A 20,918-nucleotide genomic window follows, 5' to 3' on the forward strand; every position below is an offset into this window, starting at 1 on the left:
AACTTTTAGTTTTGTGATAACAATACAAAACTTGTATCTTTATTTATGAATTAGAGTTTAGAAACGCTTTTTTAATGTGACAGAATGTAGCTACATTTGTGTAGCTTCTTACAAATAATGACGTCATGAATTTTGTATGACGTCATCTGGCAAAAACCTTGCTAGGTTGACAATACTTGATTTGAGTACACAAAACTGGAATAAATAATGATTTTCCGAATATTCCTGTAGGATTGCAGGATAAAAGAAATAACTGGTTACTGTCTTAAGATATCGGCTTTATCCTGCTCAGGTCGAATGGCGAATGCAGCTTGACAGAGCCTCGCTGCATTCGCCATTCTTACCTTCACAGGATAAAGCCGATATCTTAAGACAGTAACCAGTTATTCCCTATATATATATATATATATATATATATATATATATATATATATATATATATTCAACAGATGAAGTGGATTTGCAAACAGGCAGTAAGCCTGAATAAATGTCTATCCATATAAACTATACTTATGCAAAGATTAGCATCCTTGATATCTCTTAAAGGGACACACCCTAGTTACGGCTAGTTGTTAACCATTACGGCGTTGTTTTTTGCTATTAAACCCATTTTTTCACAAATAAAATTGCACTTTACTTACATTTTATTATTTAGAATACACATTTCCATTCACCTGAAGTGCTTTTTGGTAATCCTGGTAATCCTAATGTTTGTAAAACCACGAAATGCATTTTTTGTATTTCTTAAAATGCCGCACGCACTCGAGAAAAAAACGTTAAGCAAGCGAGGTCCAATCTATTTTTAGAGGGAATGTTCCTGTGTAAACGTCACAGACGTTGGTATACCACGTGACCGTTATCATTTTGGTTCGGTTTGTTTTCTCGTGCACGGTTCGCGCAATCAACATCCGATTTGTTGTCGTTTGCTTGTTGTTCATTTGTGAGATATTTCTTCACAGTTCGTGAACATTTTCAGTAACAATAAAGTTCAGACAAGTAAGTGTCTCAATACAAAACGTTACAAACCCTTAAAACCAATAATTTTGCTAAGTCCTATGATATCTGGAGAGGGGATACAACCAGGACAGAACAGTTGGAACATGTCCAGGAGAGGTGAAAGGAACGCACCCCAAGTCTGTGAAATTTGTCGTGACGTAGGCATTGTTGTGCTTCGAGCGACATCTACCAGTGACATCAGAATACTAACTTTCAAAATTATTTCAAGCAATTGGGACATGGGGATTCCCATGGTATTTATCGATATAAAACCTGCTTTTTTACTCCATTTGATAAAAACGTTATCTAAGTGTGTTACAGGTTTGTAGATTAACCAAATTATAATTTATTTTCGCTGGATGGAACTAGGGTGTGCGGCTTTAATAAAGTGCATCAGTAATTAATGGTTTTTTTGGGTTGTTTCATTGCAGTTTTAACCCATATCATAATACAAGGCCAATGCACCCAGAAAATCATTTTTCAAATATTGGTAAGTAAAGAAAGTAAAATTTATGAATCATAAATGTACATACGTATATGTGTCAGCAAGGGAAGTAGGTGGGGTGGGGTGTGTTATGTTGTGAAGTTATATATTAATTCACCTTTTGGTTTGTGTCTGTATTTGTGCATAATCTTTTGTGTTGGGATCTATTACAGCAAAATATTATAATGCAATGGGTCATGGAAATTCTGGAAAATCATGGAATGTACAAATAACAATTTCCACGTCTTGGAAATTCATGGAATTTTGAGTTGGGCCATTAAAAATTGGGGAAATGGTAGAAAAATATGTTTGTCACTATTTAAAATAGCACAAGAAGATACACATGTAGTTAGTTTGCATCAAAATAGTGTAATATTATGTTGATGAATAAAAAAAATCTTTGATAATTCTTTTAAAAAGGTAATAGAAAATACCTTTAATAATCATGGAAATTAAGTCAGGGAATTTGGTTGATAATAAAGTGTATGAACTCTGAATTTTGTTATTTTACAGATATTCCTGAAATGTCGGCATGGGCAAATGGAAACTTGGTTTTCATGACAAGATTTAAAACTGACGAGATTCCAAAACGACCTGAAGCAGAGCTCCAGCGATCATCCATTGAATTAGGACAGGTGAAACTTAATTTTATATATCTGTTACATTTAAGGAAGAAAGGAAGGAAGGAAATGTTTTATTTAATTATGCACTGAACATATTTTATTTACGGTTATATGGCGTCGGACATATGGTTAAGTACCACACAGATATTGAGAGAGGAAACCCGCTGTCGCAACTTCATAGGCTACTCATTTTTGATTAGCAGAAAAGGATCTATTATATGCACCATCCCACAGACAGGATAGTACATACCATTGCCTTTGTCACACCAGTTGTGGAGCACTGGCTGGAATGATAAATAGCCCAATGGGCCCACTAATTGCTATTACATTTAAAACCATTTAGCACAATAGACAAAATTACTACATGACACATCTAATATTAAAAGATATAAAAGATCCCTTGCTGCTAATCGAAATGAGTAACTCATGAAGTGACGACAGCGGGTTTCCTCTCTCAATAACTGCGTGGTCCTTAACCATATGTCTGACGCCATATAACCGTAAATAAAATGTGTTGAGTGCATCGTTAAATGAAACATTTCCTTCCTTCCAATAGCCAATGATTAATTAATCAATGTGCTCTAGTGGTGTCGTTAAACAAAACAAACAAACCAACCAAAAAACCTTGTGTTGCTAGTACATGTAGCTAAATATTCGCATGGTGCAAGAAAAAGTATATACATCTGTAACTATACACGTAGGTCAGTGATACTTGTATTATTATTTCAAGTGTGTATTATTTTATAGGTCAATCTTAAGAGGCATTGCAAGCCAAACACGAAAGATGTTCTAAACTACATCTCAGGAAATCTGACCTGCATGAGAAATGAACCAAGAGAAGGTTAATTATTTATATCCTACTCTTTTTCTCTTCCTACTTTTTCTTCTTCTCTTCCTCCTTATTAGATTTAGTCATTCTGACAGGTAGTTTTCAGAGGCAGCACATACCACAGTGTTTGATATACCAATCATGAGGCACTGGTAGGTGCCAGGAAAAAACTCACTCGGAGGATAGAGGATAGGTGTTGTTAAACATTCATTCATTCATTTGTTCATTCCAGGTCTTCTAGAATTTTGTTTAAATCCACTAGCCATAGGATCATTGATTTTTAAAATGTACTAGCCACAATTAAAAATCGATTAACTTCAACATTTGACCATTTTGTTTTTACTAGCCGTCGGGCAAGGCAATAGTAGTTATTTACTAGCCCAACATTGAATATCACTAGCCATAGGAGTGGGGCTACCATAATCTAGAAGCCCTGTCTGGCATGGCAATGGTAGTTATTTACTAGCCCAACATTGAATATCACTAGCCATAGGAGTGGGGCTACCATAATCTAGAAGCCCTGTCTGGCATGGCAATGGTAGTTAGTTACTAGCCCAACATTGAATATCACTAGCCATAGGAGTGGGGCTAGCATTATCTAGAAGCCCTGTCTGGCATGGCAATGGTAGTTATTTACTAGCCCAACATTGAATCTCACTAGCCATAGGAGTGGGGCTAGCATTATCTAGAAGCCCTGTCTGGCATGGCAATGGTAGTTATTTACTAGCCCAACATTGAATATCACTAGCCATAGGAGTGGGGCTACCATAATCTAGAAGCCCTGCATTCATTCATCAGAGGATAGGTTCACCACGGGGGTTGTATCCTTAGACCCAAGCACAAGTGAGCGTTTTATGCCAACTGTTTGTTTATTGGTGACATGTCATAACCAATTTAAATTTAACATATTATATGGCAACAATTTAATTTGCAGGCCTGAATTATATAACAACTATTGCAACTGTTTCACATAACAATTAAATGTTTCTATTGTGATTGTGATTTTATGATAGAATCTACCATCTGATTCATCTGCAGAAAACTGATTCTGTATATCTCTGAATCTACATTGATTGTTTGTCTAGCCAGTGCACCACAACTTGTATATCAAAGGCTGTGGTATGTGCCATTCTGTCTGTGGGGTGGTGCATATAAAAGAACCCTTGCTACTAATGGTAAAATGTAGCAGGTTTCCTCTCTAAGACTATAGAATTACCAAACGTTTGACATCCAATAGCTGATGATTATAATAAATCAATGTGCTCTAGTGTTGGCAGGACTAGCTCTGGCACTTACCAAATTATCCAATTGCGAATTTTAAAAGCAATTAGTGAATTTTATTTTAATTTGGTGAAAAAATTACATGTAATAATAGACATTGTGTTGGTGAAAAAATTACATGTAATAATAGACATTGTGTTACATAATATAATCAGAGTTTCTGCTATTTTTGAAGTTTAATAGATAATTTGGTTTTTGTCATTTTAGGTTCATCACAGATGTCGACGTGTTTTCATAATATCGTTGCTAATCTCCGAGATCTGTCTGATAAGTCAGTTACCAAGTTAGCAGACCACTTCATCAGATACAGCATGTAAGTGTGCCAGCTTTTAGATAGTCACCGGATAGCTGTAAAAGAGTTTTAGTTGATTACTTCATCAGATACAGCATGTACGTGTGGCAACAGTTAGATATAGTTACCTGGTAGTTATCAAGTTAGCAGACCACTTCATCAGATACAGCATGTACGTGTGGCAACAGTTAGATATAGTTACCTGGTAGTTATCAAGTTAGCAGACCACTTCATCAGATACAACATGTAAGTGTGCCAGCTTTTAGATAGTCGCCGGATAGCTGTAAAAGATTTTTAGTTGATTACTTCATCAGATACAGCATGTAAGTGTGGCAACAGTTAGATATAGTCACCTGGTAGTTATCAAGTTAGCAGACCACTTCATCAGATACAACATGTAAGTGTGCCAGCTTTTAGATAGTCGCCGGATAGCTGTAAAAGATTTTTAGTTGATTACTTCATCAGATACAGCATGTAAGTGTGGCAACTTTTGTATAGTCACCTGACAGTTTTAAAGGATTTTTAGTTAATCACTTTGTCAGATACAACATGTAAGTGTTAGCCAACTTTTGGATAGTCACCTGACAGTTTTAAAGGATGTTTAGTTAATCACTTTGTCAGATACAACATGTAAGTGGTAGCCAACTTTTGGATAGTCACCTGACAGTTTTAAAGGATGTTTAGTTACCCGGTAATCATTTTGTCAGATACAACATGTAAGTGTGCCAACTTTTGGATAGTCACCTGACAGTTTTAAAGGATGTTTAGTTAATCACTTTGTCAGATACAACATGTAAGTGTTAGCCAACTTTTGGATAGTCACCTGACAGTTTTAAAAGATGTTTAGTTAATCACTTTGTCAGATACAACATGTAAGTGTTAGCCAACTTTTGGATAGTCACCTGACAATTTTAAAGGATGTTTAGTTAATCATTTTGTCAGATACAACATGTAATGTGCCAACTTTTGGATAGTCATCTGACAGTTTTAAAGGATGTTTAGTTAATCATTTTGTCTAATACAACATGTAAGTGTTAGCCAACTTTTGGATAGTCGCTGACAGTTTTAAAGGATTTTTAGTTGATAATTTTGTCAGATACAACATGTAAGTGTTGGCCAACTGGCTAGAAAAACAATCAATGTAGATTCAGAAATATACAGAATCAGTTGGCCAACATGTAAGTGTTAGCCAACTGTCAGATAGCCTGACAGTTTTAAAGGATGTTTAGTTAATCACTTTGTCAAATACAACATGTAAGTGTTAGCCAACTTTTGGATAGTCGCCTGACAGTTTTAAAGGATGTTTAGTTACATGTAATCATTTTGTCTAATACAATATGTAAGTGTTCACCAACTTTTGGTTGATCAAAATTTTGATGCTGTAGTTTCAGTTTAATAAGATTGTGTGGAGAACGAAGTATGGTTCTCGACTTTCTTGACATGTGGTAACCTCCTGGTAACCTGAAAAACTGTTCTCGACTTATTTCGATCCTTCACTCGATGTGGGATTGATCCTTGTTGGTGGGCCCATCGGGCTATTTCTCGTTCCAGCCAGTGCACCACAACTGGTTTATCAAAGGCCGTGGTATGTACTACCCTGTCTGTGGGATGGTGCATATAAAAGATCCCTTGCAGCTAATCGAAAAATATAGCGGGTTTTCTCTCTAAGACTACATGTATACACATGTATGTCGAAATTATCAAATGTTTGACATCCAGTAGCCAATTATTAATAAATCAATGTGCTCTAGTGGTGTCATTAAATAAAACAGTAGCCCATGAAGTGGCGACAGCGAGTTTCCTCCCTCAATATTTGTGTGGTCCTTAACCATATAACTCACGCCATATAACCGTAAATAAAATGTGTTGAGTGCATTTTTAAATAAAAAAATTCTTTCTCTTTTTTTTTTTTTATTTCGATCCCAGCATTCATATTCATGTGTACTCTCACTGCCAAGTCAATTTTCTTCCTAGCACTAATATTAAATATTGTATTTTCAGCCGAGTTCGAAGTTCCATTGTGGACAGGAATCACATGACCGATGCCATTGCATTCCTCGACAACGACCTGTCACAGAAGATTCTACTGGATCGAGTTCTCGGTCATCCTCACCCGGATCCTTTCCTCTACCAGCGATACCTTGTACACATTGTAGCCAAAGATACACCTCCACTGACGGTAAGATAGCAAGTATATATCACCACGTCTAGTAATATACAATCATCTTTCCTTTACCAGCGATACCTTGTACACATTGTAGCCAAAGATACACCGCCACTTATGGTAAGATAGCAAGTATATATCACCACGTCTAGTAATATACAATCATCTTTCCTCTACCAGCAATACCGTGTACACATTGTAGCCAAAGATACACCGCCACTGATGGTAAGATAGCAAGTAGATATCACTACGTCTAGTAATATACAATCATCTTTCCTCTACCAGCGATACCTTGTACACATTGTAGCCAAAGATACACGGCCACTGATGGTAAGATACCAAGGTTATATCACCACGTCTAGTAATATTCAATAATGTATCAGCACTTCTGGTAAGATACCGAGAAAATTTCACCCTTTCGGTTAGATTCCAAGGATATTTCGCCACTTCTAGTAATATAAAATGTATCAGCATTTCTACAAGATACCAAGGATATTTCACTATTTTTAGTAATATTCATGTACCAACACATCGTGTAAGATACCAAGGATATTTCACTACTTCTAGTAATATTCATGTACCAGCACTTCTCATAAAATACCAAGGCTATTTCACTACTTCTAGTAATATTCATGTACCAGCACATCTGGTAAGATACCAAGGATATTTCACTACTAATATTCATGTACCAGCACTTCTCATGAAATACCAAGGATATTTCACTACTTCTAGTAATATTCATGTACCAGCATTTCTCATGAAATACCAAGGATATTTCACTACTTCTAGTAATATTCATGTACCAGCACTTCTCATGAAATACCAAGGATATTTCACTACTTCTAGTAATATTCATGTACCAGCACATCTGGTAAGATACCAAGGATATTTCACTACTTCTAGTAATATTCATGTACCAGCACTTCTCATAAGATACCAAGGATATTTCACTACTTCTAGTAATATTCATGTACCGGGCCAGCACATGTGGTAAGATACCAAAGATATTTCACTACTTCTAGTAATATTCATGTACCAGAACTTCTCATAAAATACCAAGGATATTTCACTACTTCTAGTAATATTCATGTACCAGCATTTCTCATGAAATACCAAGGATATTTAACTATTTTTAGTAATATTCATGTACCAGCACATCTGGTAAAATACCAAGGATATTTCACTACTTCTAGTAATATTCATGTACCAGCACTTCTCATGAAATACCAAGGATATTTCACTATTTTTAGTAATATTCATGTACCAGCACATCTGGTAAGATACCAAGGATATTTCACTACTTCTAGTAATATTCATGTACCAGAACTTCTCATAAAATACCAAGGATATTTCACTACTTCTAGTAATATTCATGTACCAGCACATCTGGTAAGATACCAAGGATATTTCACTACTTCTAGTAATATTCATGTACCAGCACTTCTCATGAAATACCAAGGATATTTCACAACTTCTAATAATATTCATGTACCAGCACTTCTCATAAGATACCAAGGATATTTCACTACTTCTAGTAATATTCATGTACCAGCATTTCTCATAACATACAAGGATATATCACCACTTCTAGTAATATACAATCATGTACCAGCATTTTTGGTAAGATACCAAGAAAATTTGACCCTTTTCGGTAAGATACGAATGACATTTCAGCATTTTTAAAAAGGAATCAAGAATATACTTTTATCATCACTTTTCAAAAGTTAATAAAGTTGAGCACATTGATTTATTAATTATCGGCTGTTGGATGTGAAACATTTGGTAATTCTGACATATAGTCTTAGAGATGAAATCTGCTACATTTTTTCCATTAGTAGCAAGGGATCTTTTATATGCACCACCCCAAAGACAGAACAGCACATACCATGACCTTTGATATACCAGTCATGGTGCACTGGCTGGAATGAGAAATATCCCAATAAACGGGGATCAATTCTAGACTGACCATGCATTAAGCAACCGCTTTACCAATGGGTTACATAAGATATCGAGAAAGTTTCACCCTCTCGGTAAAATACTAAGGATATTTCAGCACTTTAGTAACCAAGAATATACTTCTATCATCACTTTTCAAAAGATACCAAAGATATTTGATGAGTTCCATTAAGATAACCAGGATATTTTACGACTTCCAGTAAGTTAACAAGAATATGTACATGAACGACGACTTCTGCTAGGATAGCAAGGATATTTCACCAAGAATATTTTATTTTTTCTATTAAGTAACTAAAAATATATATTTACCAACACTTCTGGTAAGATATGAGGTATATTTTACCACTCCGGTAAGATACCAAAGATATATACTGGCATTAGCCTTTTCCCCATGGACTAGTATTACAGTACCAGTAAATATTACATTTCAGGTGATACCAAAAGCTTAAGAAGACCTGGTTTTCAATCCAGATGGATTTCCCTATGAACTGTCCCTTATTGTAACAAATGTGCTTACATTTTAGGAGATGATAACAAAACTGGAAGACTTGGATATCAATCCAAATGGATTTCCCTGTATTGTAACAAATGTGCTAACATTTCAGGAGGTCATAGCAACACTGGAAGACTTGGTTTTCAATCTAAATGGATTTCCCTGTATTGTTACACATGTGTTTACATTTCAGGAGGTCATATAAAAACTGGAGGACTTGGTTTTCAATCCAGATGGATTTCCCTGTAAACTATAAAGTATTGCAACAAATATGCTTACATTTCAGGAGGTCATATCAAAACTGGAAGACTTGGTTTTCAATCCAGATGGATTTCCCTGTAAACTATAATGTGTTGTAACAAATGTGCTTACATTTCAGGAGGTCATATCAAAACTTGGTCTTTTTAATCCTGATGGATTTCCCAGTATAGTAACAAATGTGCTTATACATTTCAGGAGGTCACATCAAAACTGGAAAACTTGGTTTTCAACCCGGATGGATTTCCCTATGAACTCCTTATTGTAACAAATGTGCTTACATTTCAGGAGGTGATATCAAAACTGGAAGACTTGGTTTTCAACCCAGATGGATTTCCCCACGAGCTCCATGACGGCGTTTCGTACCACAGCACTATTCTGACACTTGGTGCTGTGGGGGGACAGCTTCGGGCCAGCGGAATGGAAGACCAAGCTCTCCGGATTGTCAACAAGTTACACACATGGCTCGGATTTCATGGTCAGTTTATTGGCAAAGGCATTAGCTGATCTAGATGGGTGATCATAGGGGGACCCGTGATGACCCTCTGCATCCATCAGGGATGTTAATCTTCCACAGATTCGCGGATTTCCAATTTTTTTGTAGTAATTTGGACCATTTTTAAAATCAGATCATTTTTTAGGTCAGATTTAGAGGGAATTTAAAATGATTTGAAAATAAATAAAAACTACCGTACATGTAGCTATGCCCAAATTTTTGTTCATTTAATCTACAACTGTAAAACAAGTAATTTTTAAGGACAAATAAATGTACAGTTTTAGAGAACAACCCGTAATAACAGTATTAAAAATTTCCGGGTTGGGGGGGGGGGGGATTATAGTGACCCCTTGGACCCCCCAGCTGAATTATTACAGATTTTTTCTCTTGCTGCGCTCAACTTATTTTTCTCGATTCGCTCGACTTCAGACATTTTTCAATTTCTTGTTGACATCCTTGATCCATTTGAAATGCCCTTTTTAATTACTTTCCAGCCAGTACATCACGACTGGTACATCAAAAGCAGTGGTATGTGCTATCCTGTCTGGGATGGTGCATATAAAAGATCCCTTGCTGCTAATCGAAAAGCATAGCCCATGAAGTGGCGACAGCGGGTTTCCTCCCTCAATATCTGTGTGGTCCTTAATCATATGTCCGATGTCATATAACTATAAATAAAATGTGTTGAATGCATCGTTAAATAAAACATTTCGTTCTTCCATTTGAAATGACCTTTTTAAAGACCTTTAATTGTTTTTAAATAATTATTCATCATCCACAATATAAAGCACTAACTTGTCCTAAAAACATGTATTTTCAATGCAATTGAGCCCCTTACAGATTTCATTCTCTTTGGGAGCTTGGCCTAATTACCTTTGGAAAACTAAAATTGCACATTTTTACTCAATTCTTGATCTGCTTCTGAGAAAGTAATGAGTGTTTGACACCTCACCATATTGTTCAGTTATAGCAGATCTGTATTATAGGAAAGGAATTTTTGTTTGACATGGATAGATATGGGGTGGGACATTTAAGACAAACACTGGGTGAGGGATCTAGCCCAGTTAGTAGAGTGCTCTCTCAAGCTGCTTGTGTTGTAGGATCAAACCACCCCAGTGGACCCATTTTCTGATTGTTTTTTTCACCATCCCAACCAGTGCACCATGAGTGGTATATTAAAGACAATGATATGTGCTGTCCTGTCTGTGGGAAAGTGCATATTTTATTTGAATATGTGATAACTAGTTCTAAATGAAACGAGGGAAACAATGCCTTGAAATATTGAGCTAAAAGTTTGTGTATAGCTTTTTGATGTACTGTTACAGATAAAATATCACTTTTATAGTGATGTATTAATTTTAACAGAGTTCTAGCCCTTCAACTTGGGAGATACAAAAAACAAATTCCAGACTTTTTTGCAATGCCTAAAGATAATGAGATGAAATTTTGTATATAACTTTATCAAGATCCATTACAACTTTCATGGATATTTGCCTATTTTTTACAGAGTTATGTCCCGTAAAAATTTAGGAGATACAAAAATTTGTTAGGCCAGGTTGGGGACATGTATTGCTTTATCAGTACACTCCGAATGCTTGTTATTTATCTGTAGATCCATTTTTTTTACAGAGTTATATCCCGTAAATTTAGGAGATACAAAAATTTGTCAGGCCTGGTTGCATGGGGACATTTATTGCTTTATCAGTACACTCTGAATGCTTGTTATTTATGTATAGATCCATGGCAGTTCCGCAAGAAAAGATCCACCATGAATGAAGACGAAGTAAGGGATGCAGACCAATGGAAAGTAATCTTACTTGAGGCTGTGGGCAATGCAGGCCTCGACCAATCATTTGTCTACATTGAGTCACATGTGAATTCAACCAACTCTAATTGGGTGAAACGTGCTGGTATTCATGCAATGAGACAGTATCACCATCAAAGAGTAAGTTGATAGCTATTAGCCAGATAACAAACAAATATTGTGTGGGTGCTTGTCTTCTGGGTTTGTTTGTTTTAATTTATTGTCCCCATATCACAGACCTATCAACCTTTAGTCAAAAGAAAGCAGGAGGTGTGTGTTGAAAAAGCAGGAGATTTTGTCAAAAAACAGGAGATTTTTTAACTTCACACAATTTAACCCAAAATCGCAAGGTTGTTGTAAACATTATTACAATAAGTTATATGAACACTACATAATGTCATATATACTTGTTAACCTTAGGTCTTGGCTTTAAAAAAAAAATTAATTAATTAATTTACAAAAAATAAATATGTGTGTATATATATTTTTTTAAAGTTTAAATATTATTATGCTTTAATAAAAAAAAAAAATTAAAATCTCTTTTATCCCATAATGTTAAGAACATTAACAAGAAATTAAAAAAATTAATTAGTACATTTATGGCATTACACTTGCAGGTTACGCTATGTCATCATTTATGGTTAGTTAACCCAAATTGAAGTACCCAAGACAAATTTATATAAATCTTAAAAATTAATATTCAGTTTTTACTATAATGAGGAACAGTGGCATGGTACTTATTTAAAATCGTTATAATGATGCAATAAACATAGTATTTCCATTAATCATAAGTAAAACCTCATTACGGACATTGTGTGAAATATACTGGAATTATACCCATTTCCGTGGATAACTTTATATCAAACACAACATTTATTAATTGTAAAAAAAAAAATCTATTGAAGTGTACCCTAGTTACCAACATTTTACTGCACAAACATACAAAATTAACTGTCACAAGTATGTTTATATAGCTAATTGGTCTTTTCTTTGTCTTGCTGTGACATGTGATTTTAACATACATCGTGTGTATTGCTGTCAACTCTGGGCCAGAGTCTGGCACTTCAGATCCGTCATAGTTACTTTCCTTATATTATTTTGGCAAAAAAAGATCGATTGTTTTTATGCCTACAAAAATGTCATTTAACAGGAGAAATTGTCTCCTGCACAGTGTCAGGAGATTTGATCAAATACCAGGAGACTCCTGCCGAATCCAGGAGGGTTGACAGGTCTGCCATATCATTAGGCAATATGCCGAGGTTGGAGTTTCTTGGTTCAATATCATACAAAGTAATATGAATTATGTATAAGTGTTTACACATTGTTTTGTAAATGTTGGTGCATGTTTTGTTTTTATCTGTATATGATCTTGTATACTAGCTAAACAACAACAACAACAAACAAACAAAAAGAAGGAAAAAAAAAAAATATATATATATATATATATATATATGCTCGCTTGATGCATGGTCAGTCTGGGATCGATCTCTGTTGGTAGGCCAATTAAGCTGTTTCTCATTCCAGCCAGTACACCATGACTGGTATATTAAAGGCCTTACTTGGTATGTGCTATCCTGTCTGTGGTATGGTGCATATCAAAGATCCCTTGCTACTAACAGAAAAATGTGACATCCAATAGCCGATGATTAATAAATCAATGTGCTCTAGCGAGAAACTTCCATTGATCTTCAGGTTGCTTTGATTTTGCTCATGGTGAAAACTGGTCAGGTTATATACTGTAGTAAGACTTTCTACACCAAGTGAGCGGGACGTAGCCCACTGGTAAAGTGCTCTCTTGATGCGCGGTCGATCTAGGATCGATCCCCGTCGGTGGATCCATTGGGCTAGTTCTCGTTCCAGCCCGTGCTCCACAACTGGTGTAACAAGAGCCATGCTATGTACTATCCTGTCTATGGGATGGTGCAAATAAAAGATCCCTTGCTGCTAATCGAAAAGAGTAGCCCATGAAGTGGCGACAGCGGGTTTCCTCCCTCAATATCTGTGTGATCTGTAACCGTATATCTGACGCCATATAACCGTCAATAAAATGTGTTGAGTGCGTCATTAAATAAACCATTTCCTTCCTTCCTTGCGTATAAATGAATGTTTAACGACGCCCCAGCACAAAAACACCTATTGGGTGCCATAAAAGGTAAGTACAAATACAGAAATATTCACACCTGTAATTTCCTTCTAGGCTCTGAATGTGATTCTGAAAACAGCTCTGTATGATGTGGATGAGAAAGTGCGGTTTGCGGCCATGCTTCAGTACAAGGCACACCCGTTGGCGTCCATGATAGCACCCCTTCAGACACACAGCGGGTATATATTACACTGATATACAAATTGATAGCACCCAATCAGACACAGGGCGGGTATATATTACACTGATATACAAATTGATAGCACCCCTTCAGACACAGGGCGGGTATATATTACACTGATATACAAATTGATAGCACCCAATCAGACACAGAGCGAGTATATATTACACTGATATACAAATTGATAGCACCCCTTCAGACACAGGGCGGGTATATATTACACTGATATACAAATTGATAGCACCCAATCAGACACAGAGCGAGTATATATTACACTGATATACAAATTGATAGCACCCCTTCAGACACAGAGCGAGTATATATTACACTGATATACAAATTGATAGCACCCAATCAGACACAGAGCGAGTATATATTACACTGATATACAAATTGATAGCACCCCTTCAGACACAGGGCGGGTATATATTACACTGATATACAAATTGATAGCACCCAATCAGACACAGAGCGAGTATATATTACACTGATATACAAATTGATAGCACCCCTTCAGACACAGAGCGAGTATATATTACACTGATATACAAATTGATAGCACCCAATCAGACACAGAGCGAGTATATATTACACTGATATACAAATTGATAGCACCCCTTCAGACACAGGGCGGGTATATATTACACTGATATACAAATTGATAGCACCCCTTCAGACACGGCAGGTATATATTACACTGATATACAAATTGATAGCACCCCTTCAGACATGGAGTGGGTATATATTACACTGATATACAAATTGATAGCACCCCTTCAGAAACAGAGTATATATTACACTGATATACAAATTGATAGCACCCCTTCAGACACGGCAGGTATATATTACACTGATATACAAATTGATAGCACCCCTTCAGACACATGGTGGGTATATATTACACTGATATACAAATTGTTAGCACCCCTTCAAACACGGAGTGGGTATATATTACACTGATATACAAATTGATAGCACCCCTTCAGACACGGCAGGTATATATTACACTGATATACAAATTGATAGCACCCCTTCAGACACAGAGCGGGTATATATTACACTGATATACAAATTGATAGCACCCCTTCAGACACAGAGCGAGTATATATTACACTGATATACAAATTGATAGCACCCCTTCAGACACAGGGCGGGTATATATTACACTGATATACAAATTGATAGCACCCAATCAGACACAGAGCGAGTATATATTACACTGATATACAAATTGATAGCACCCCTTCAGACACAGAGCGAGTATATATTACACTGATATACAAATTGATAGCACCCAATCAGACACAGAGCGAGTATATATTACACTGATATACAAATTGATAGCACCCCTTCAGACACAGGGCGGGTATATATTACACTGATATACAAATTGATAGCACCCCTTCAGACACGGCAGGTATATATTACACTGATATACAAATTGATAGCACCCCTTCAGACATGGAGTGGGTATATATTACACTGATATACAAATTGATAGCACCCCTTCAGAAACAGAGAGTATATATTACACTGATATACAAATTGATAGCACCCCTTCAGACACGGCAGGTATATATTACACTGATATACAAATTGATAGCACCCCTTCAGACACAGGGCGGGTATATATTACACTGATATACAAATTGTTAGCACCCCTTCAAACATGGAGTGGGTATATATTACACTGATATACAAATTGATAGCACCCCTTCAGACACCGAGTGGGTATATATTACACTGATATACAAATTGATAGCACCCCTTCAGAAACAGAGAGAGTATATATTACACTGATATACAAATTGATAGCACCCCTTCAGACACGGCAGGTATATATTACACTGATATACAAATTGATAGCACCCCTTCAGACACGGCAGGTATGTATTACACTGATATACAAATTGATAGCACCCCTTCAGACATGGAGTGGGTATATATTACACTGATATACAAATTGATAGCACCCCTTCAGACACAGAGCGGGTATATATTACACTGATATACAAATTGATAGCACCCCTTCAGACACAGAGCGGGTATATATTACACTGATATACAAATTGAAAGCACTCCTTCACACACACAGCGAGTATATATTACACTGATATACAAATTGATAGCACCCCTTCAGACACGGCAGGTATATATTACACTGATATACAAATTGATAGCACCCCTTCAGACACATGGTGGGTATATATTACACTGATATACAAATTGTTAGCACCCCTTCAAACACGGAGTGGGTATATATTACACTGATATACAAATTGATAGCACCCCTTCAGACACGGCAGGTATATATTACACTGATATACAAATTGATAGCACCCCTTCAGACACAGAGCGGGTATATATTACACTGATATACAAATTGATAGCACCCCTTCAGACACAGAGCGAGTATATATTACACTGATATACAAATTGATAGCACCCCTTCAGACACAGGGCGGGTATATATTACACTGATATACAAATTGATAGCACCCAATCAGACACAGAGCGAGTATATATTACACTGATATACAAATTGATAGCACCCCTTCAGACACAGAGCGAGTATATATTACACTGATATACAAATTGATAGCACCCAATCAGACACAGAGCGAGTATATATTACACTGATATACAAATTGATAGCACCCCTTCAGACACAGGGCGGGTATATATTACACTGATATACAAATTGATAGCACCCCTTCAGACATGGCAGGTATATATTACACTGATATACAAATTGATAGCACCCCTTCAGACATGGAGTGGGTATATATTACACTGATATACAAATTGATAGCACCCCTTCAGAAACAGAGAGTATATATTACACTGATATACAAATTGATAGCACCCCTTCAGACACGGCAGGTATATATTACACTGATATACAAATTGATAGCACCCCTTCAGACACAGGGCGGGTATATATTACACTGATATACAAATTGTTAGCACCCCTTCAAACATGGAGTGGGTATATATTACACTGATATACAAATTGATAGCACCCCTTCAGACACCGAGTGGGTATATATTACACTGATATACAAATTGATAGCACCCCTTCAGAAACAGAGAGAGTATATATTACACTGATATACAAATTGATAGCACCCCTTCAGACACGGCAGGTATATATTACACTGATATACAAATTGATAGCACCCCTTCAGACACGGCAGGTATGTATTACACTGATATACAAATTGATAGCACCCCTTCAGACATGGAGTAGGTATATATTACACTGATATACAAATTGATAGCACCCCTTCAGACACAGAGCGGGTATATATTACACTGATATACAAATTGATAGCACCCCTTCAGACACAGAGCGGGTATATATTACACTGATATACAAATTGAAAGCACTCCTTCACACACACAGCGAGTATATATTACACTGATATACAAATTGATAGCACCCCTTCAGACACGGAGTGGGTATATATTACACTGATATACAGATTGATAGCACCCTTTCAGACATGGAGTAGTATATATTACACTGACATACTAAAAGAATTCTTCATGTGTGTCCATGTGGGACAGGGCTATTCCACCCGAGGGTACATAATAACAAGCCTCGTCCCTGACATCATATTATGTACCCGAGGGTGGAATAGCCCTGTCCCACATGGATACATAATGGAGGATTATTTTTCTCCCATCCAGTAGATGAAAAACAAGCATTTTGGGAAAACGTGAAAAACCTACATTTTAATTTTTTTATCTTACAATAAAAGTATCATAACTATTGAAAAGATCGTACCCGAAAATGGTTTATACTAAAAGTATAAACCAAAAATGATAGTATAATTGCATTATAACAGCAGGTTTCCTTGTTTTTATGAAATATAAAAAGCATTTTTTGCGTTATTTTGCCGTTTACATGACGTCACCCAATGTTAATATCAGCTCAAACAACAGAAGTCACGTGGTCATGCAAGACCGATTTATTCTGCATGGGCTGACGTCATGGAATACGCCTGTCTTGCATGGCTAGGGTTGGGAGAAAATTTGATAGCACCCCTTCACACACAGAGTGGGTATATATTACACTGATATACAAATTGATAGCACCCCTCCAGACACAGAGAGAGTATATTACACTGATATACAAATTGATAGCACCCCTTCAGAAACAGAGAGAGTATATTACACTGATATACAAATTGATAGCACCCCTCCAGACACAGAGAGAGTATGTTACACTGATATACAAATTGATAGCACCCCTCCAGACACAGAGAGAGTATGTTACACTGATATACAAATTGATAGCACCCCTCCAGACACAGAGAGAGTATATTACACTGATATACAAATTGATAGCACCCCTCCAGACACAGAGAGAGTGTATTACACTGATATACAAATTGATAGCACCCCTCCAGACACAGAGAGAGTATAGTACACTGATATACAAATTGATAGCACCCCTTCAGAAACAGAGCGGGTATATATTACACTGATATACAAATTGATAGCACCCCTTCAGACACGGGATTTCCTCTCTAAGACTACAGGTCAAAATTACCAAATGTTTGACATCCAATAGCCAAAGATTAATAAAACAGTGTGCTCTAGTGGTGTTGTTAAAGAAATCAAACTTTAACTTCGTAGATCAGAAAATGGTTCTGTATTTTATGCTGACTGATTTTTTCTCATCATCCACTTTCATCTTTTGTTATTTACTTTCATAGATCTGAAAATGGTTCTGTATTTTATGCTGACTTAAAAGATGTTGGTGTATATGACCTGTTATTTCCTTTCATAGATCAGAAAATGGTTCTGTATTTTATGCTGACTCAGAAGATGTTGGTGTATATGACCTCGCAGTCCACAACCGTCACAGACGCAGCTTTCTGGATGTGCTGAATTTTGAACTCCGCTCGCCAAGTGTCAATTGGGCAAAAGTTCTTGGAAGTAAAGATCTTGGAGCATCTTTAGAAGTGCTTGTTAACAACTTTTTGAAGCTGGATATTCGTAAGTAGATCACATTGGCGGATCCAGAGGGGGTCACAGGGGTCCCGTAACCCCCCCCCCACCCCCACCTGTTTGAAGTGTACTTTTTAATGACATTTTTGTTTTAAAAAATTCATCATATACAGTTAAAGTTTAACTTGTTTAGTTTAAATGACACCGCTAGAGCCCATTGATGTATTAATCATCGGATACTGGGCGTCAAACATTTGTTAATTCTGACATAAGTCTTAGAAAGGAAGCCTGCTACATGTTTCCAATAGTAGCAATGAATCTTTCATATGCACCATCCCATAGACAGGATAGCACATACCACAGCCTTTGACATAACAGTCGTGGGGCACTGCATGGCTGGAATGAGATACAGCCCAATGGGACTACTGACAGGGATCGATCCCAGACTGACCACGCATCAAGCAGACGTTTCACCACTGGGCTACGCCCCGCCCCCATATCGTCTACAATATACATCACTAATTGCCCTGAAAATGCATCTTTGAAGATTTTTATTTCAAAATTATCATCGGTGGCTCCATTGGGCCATTTCTTGTTCCAGTCACTACTCCACGACTGGTATATCAAAGACCATGGTATGTACTATCCTGTCTGTGGGATGGTGCATATAAAAGATCCCTTGCTGCTAATTGAAAAGAGTAGCCCATGAAGTGGTGACATCGGGTTTCCTCTCTCTATATGTGTGGTCTTTAACCATACATATGTACGTCTGATGCCATATAACTGTGTTGAGTGCATCATTAAATAAAACATTTTCTTCCTTCAAAATTATCAGGGGAGCAAGTCCTCTGAACCGTCCTACAGATCTTACTCCTGTTGGGAGCTTGACTCTCTTGCCTTCGACAAATTGATACGCTCTTTTTAAAATTGTTGCCACCCCACCTTTACAAAATCATAGATCCTCCACTGGGACATAACCCCCGCCCCCATCCCCCTGGACAGTTTTTCAAGGTTCAGAATTTATTTTGTAGAGTGAGAAGCCAATTTTAATTTGGAAAAAAGTTTAGAAATTGAGAAGCATTTACAGAAAGTACAATGTAGTCTGAAACTAATACCACTTACAAGAATTATAGTTCTGTGACTTATTTCAACATCAATGTAGAAATCTTTGGACAAATGCTGATAAAAATGTTTTATGTTTTATGTTATCCCTATTACAATTAGTCCAGTGGCTTAAGTCCAAATTTGGGTGATATTGTGACACGTTGGCCCAAACCACCAAATTTGGCACATTTGTAGCTTAGGACCATACATTTATTTTGAGAGAGGGCTACCCAATTTTAGAGGTCAAGATCAATGGTCAAATTAGACAATGTCAATAAAAGCTCATTTAAAGCATTAAAACTAGGCACAATTGTACTTTAAGATCATAAAGAATATCTGAGATGTGGCTATCCACTGTTAAAGGTCAAGCTTGTTCCAAGGTCAAGGTTAATTTAAAACTATATCACATTGGCAATCTTTGTCATAAATGATTTTCTTGACACTTAAAACGTTATCACTAACATCAAAATCTGTCCCTAGTTAATGTAAAATACAATAAATTACAATTTCCTTGTTCTGACTGATATTGTGGTGGACATCTTGGATTTAAATGATGATGCAATGTCATGATTAGCTGAAATTTGTTCAAAATTAATTAGTGTTTTAGCTAGGATTTTAACAGGGTAGAGCGCTAATTTAATTGTTGGGCATTTTTGGATGTGAAAGTCATATTTTTAAGGCAAATGCTGGATGTGATAGACTTTTTTATATTCATAAAAAAAAAATCATACATTTTCTCCCTGCTTTTTAACAAAATTATTATTCTGAGAAATACATAGCAAGACATAAAGAAACAAAGGAACAAACAAATAAATAAATTGGCATATGGATTTGTTTGCAACTGCATTTAATTTC

The 20,918-nt window shown here is 36.5% G+C and overlaps 1 protein-coding gene across 1 annotated transcript in view; it reads left to right on the forward strand.

Annotated features, from left to right (window-relative positions):
- LOC121390363 overlaps nucleotides 1–20,918 on the forward strand; it is a 310,647-nt gene that overhangs the window by 24,355 nt on the left and 265,374 nt on the right. Inside the window, exons 9-17 of the mRNA XM_041522159.1 lie at nucleotides 1,428–1,486; nucleotides 1,994–2,115; nucleotides 2,851–2,944; nucleotides 4,421–4,526; nucleotides 6,507–6,684; nucleotides 9,665–9,854; nucleotides 11,609–11,817; nucleotides 13,874–13,998; nucleotides 18,799–19,007. Coding sequence (XP_041378093.1) covers nucleotides 1,428–1,486; nucleotides 1,994–2,115; nucleotides 2,851–2,944; nucleotides 4,421–4,526; nucleotides 6,507–6,684; nucleotides 9,665–9,854; nucleotides 11,609–11,817; nucleotides 13,874–13,998; nucleotides 18,799–19,007 — 1,292 coding nt within the window. The remainder of the gene's footprint in view (nucleotides 1–1,427; nucleotides 1,487–1,993; nucleotides 2,116–2,850; nucleotides 2,945–4,420; nucleotides 4,527–6,506; nucleotides 6,685–9,664; nucleotides 9,855–11,608; nucleotides 11,818–13,873; nucleotides 13,999–18,798; nucleotides 19,008–20,918) is intronic.

The sequence above is a fragment of the Gigantopelta aegis genome, chromosome 15 (genome assembly GCF_016097555.1).
Source record: "Gigantopelta aegis isolate Gae_Host chromosome 15, Gae_host_genome, whole genome shotgun sequence".
Taxonomy (NCBI): domain Eukaryota; kingdom Metazoa; phylum Mollusca; class Gastropoda; order Neomphalida; family Peltospiridae; genus Gigantopelta; species Gigantopelta aegis.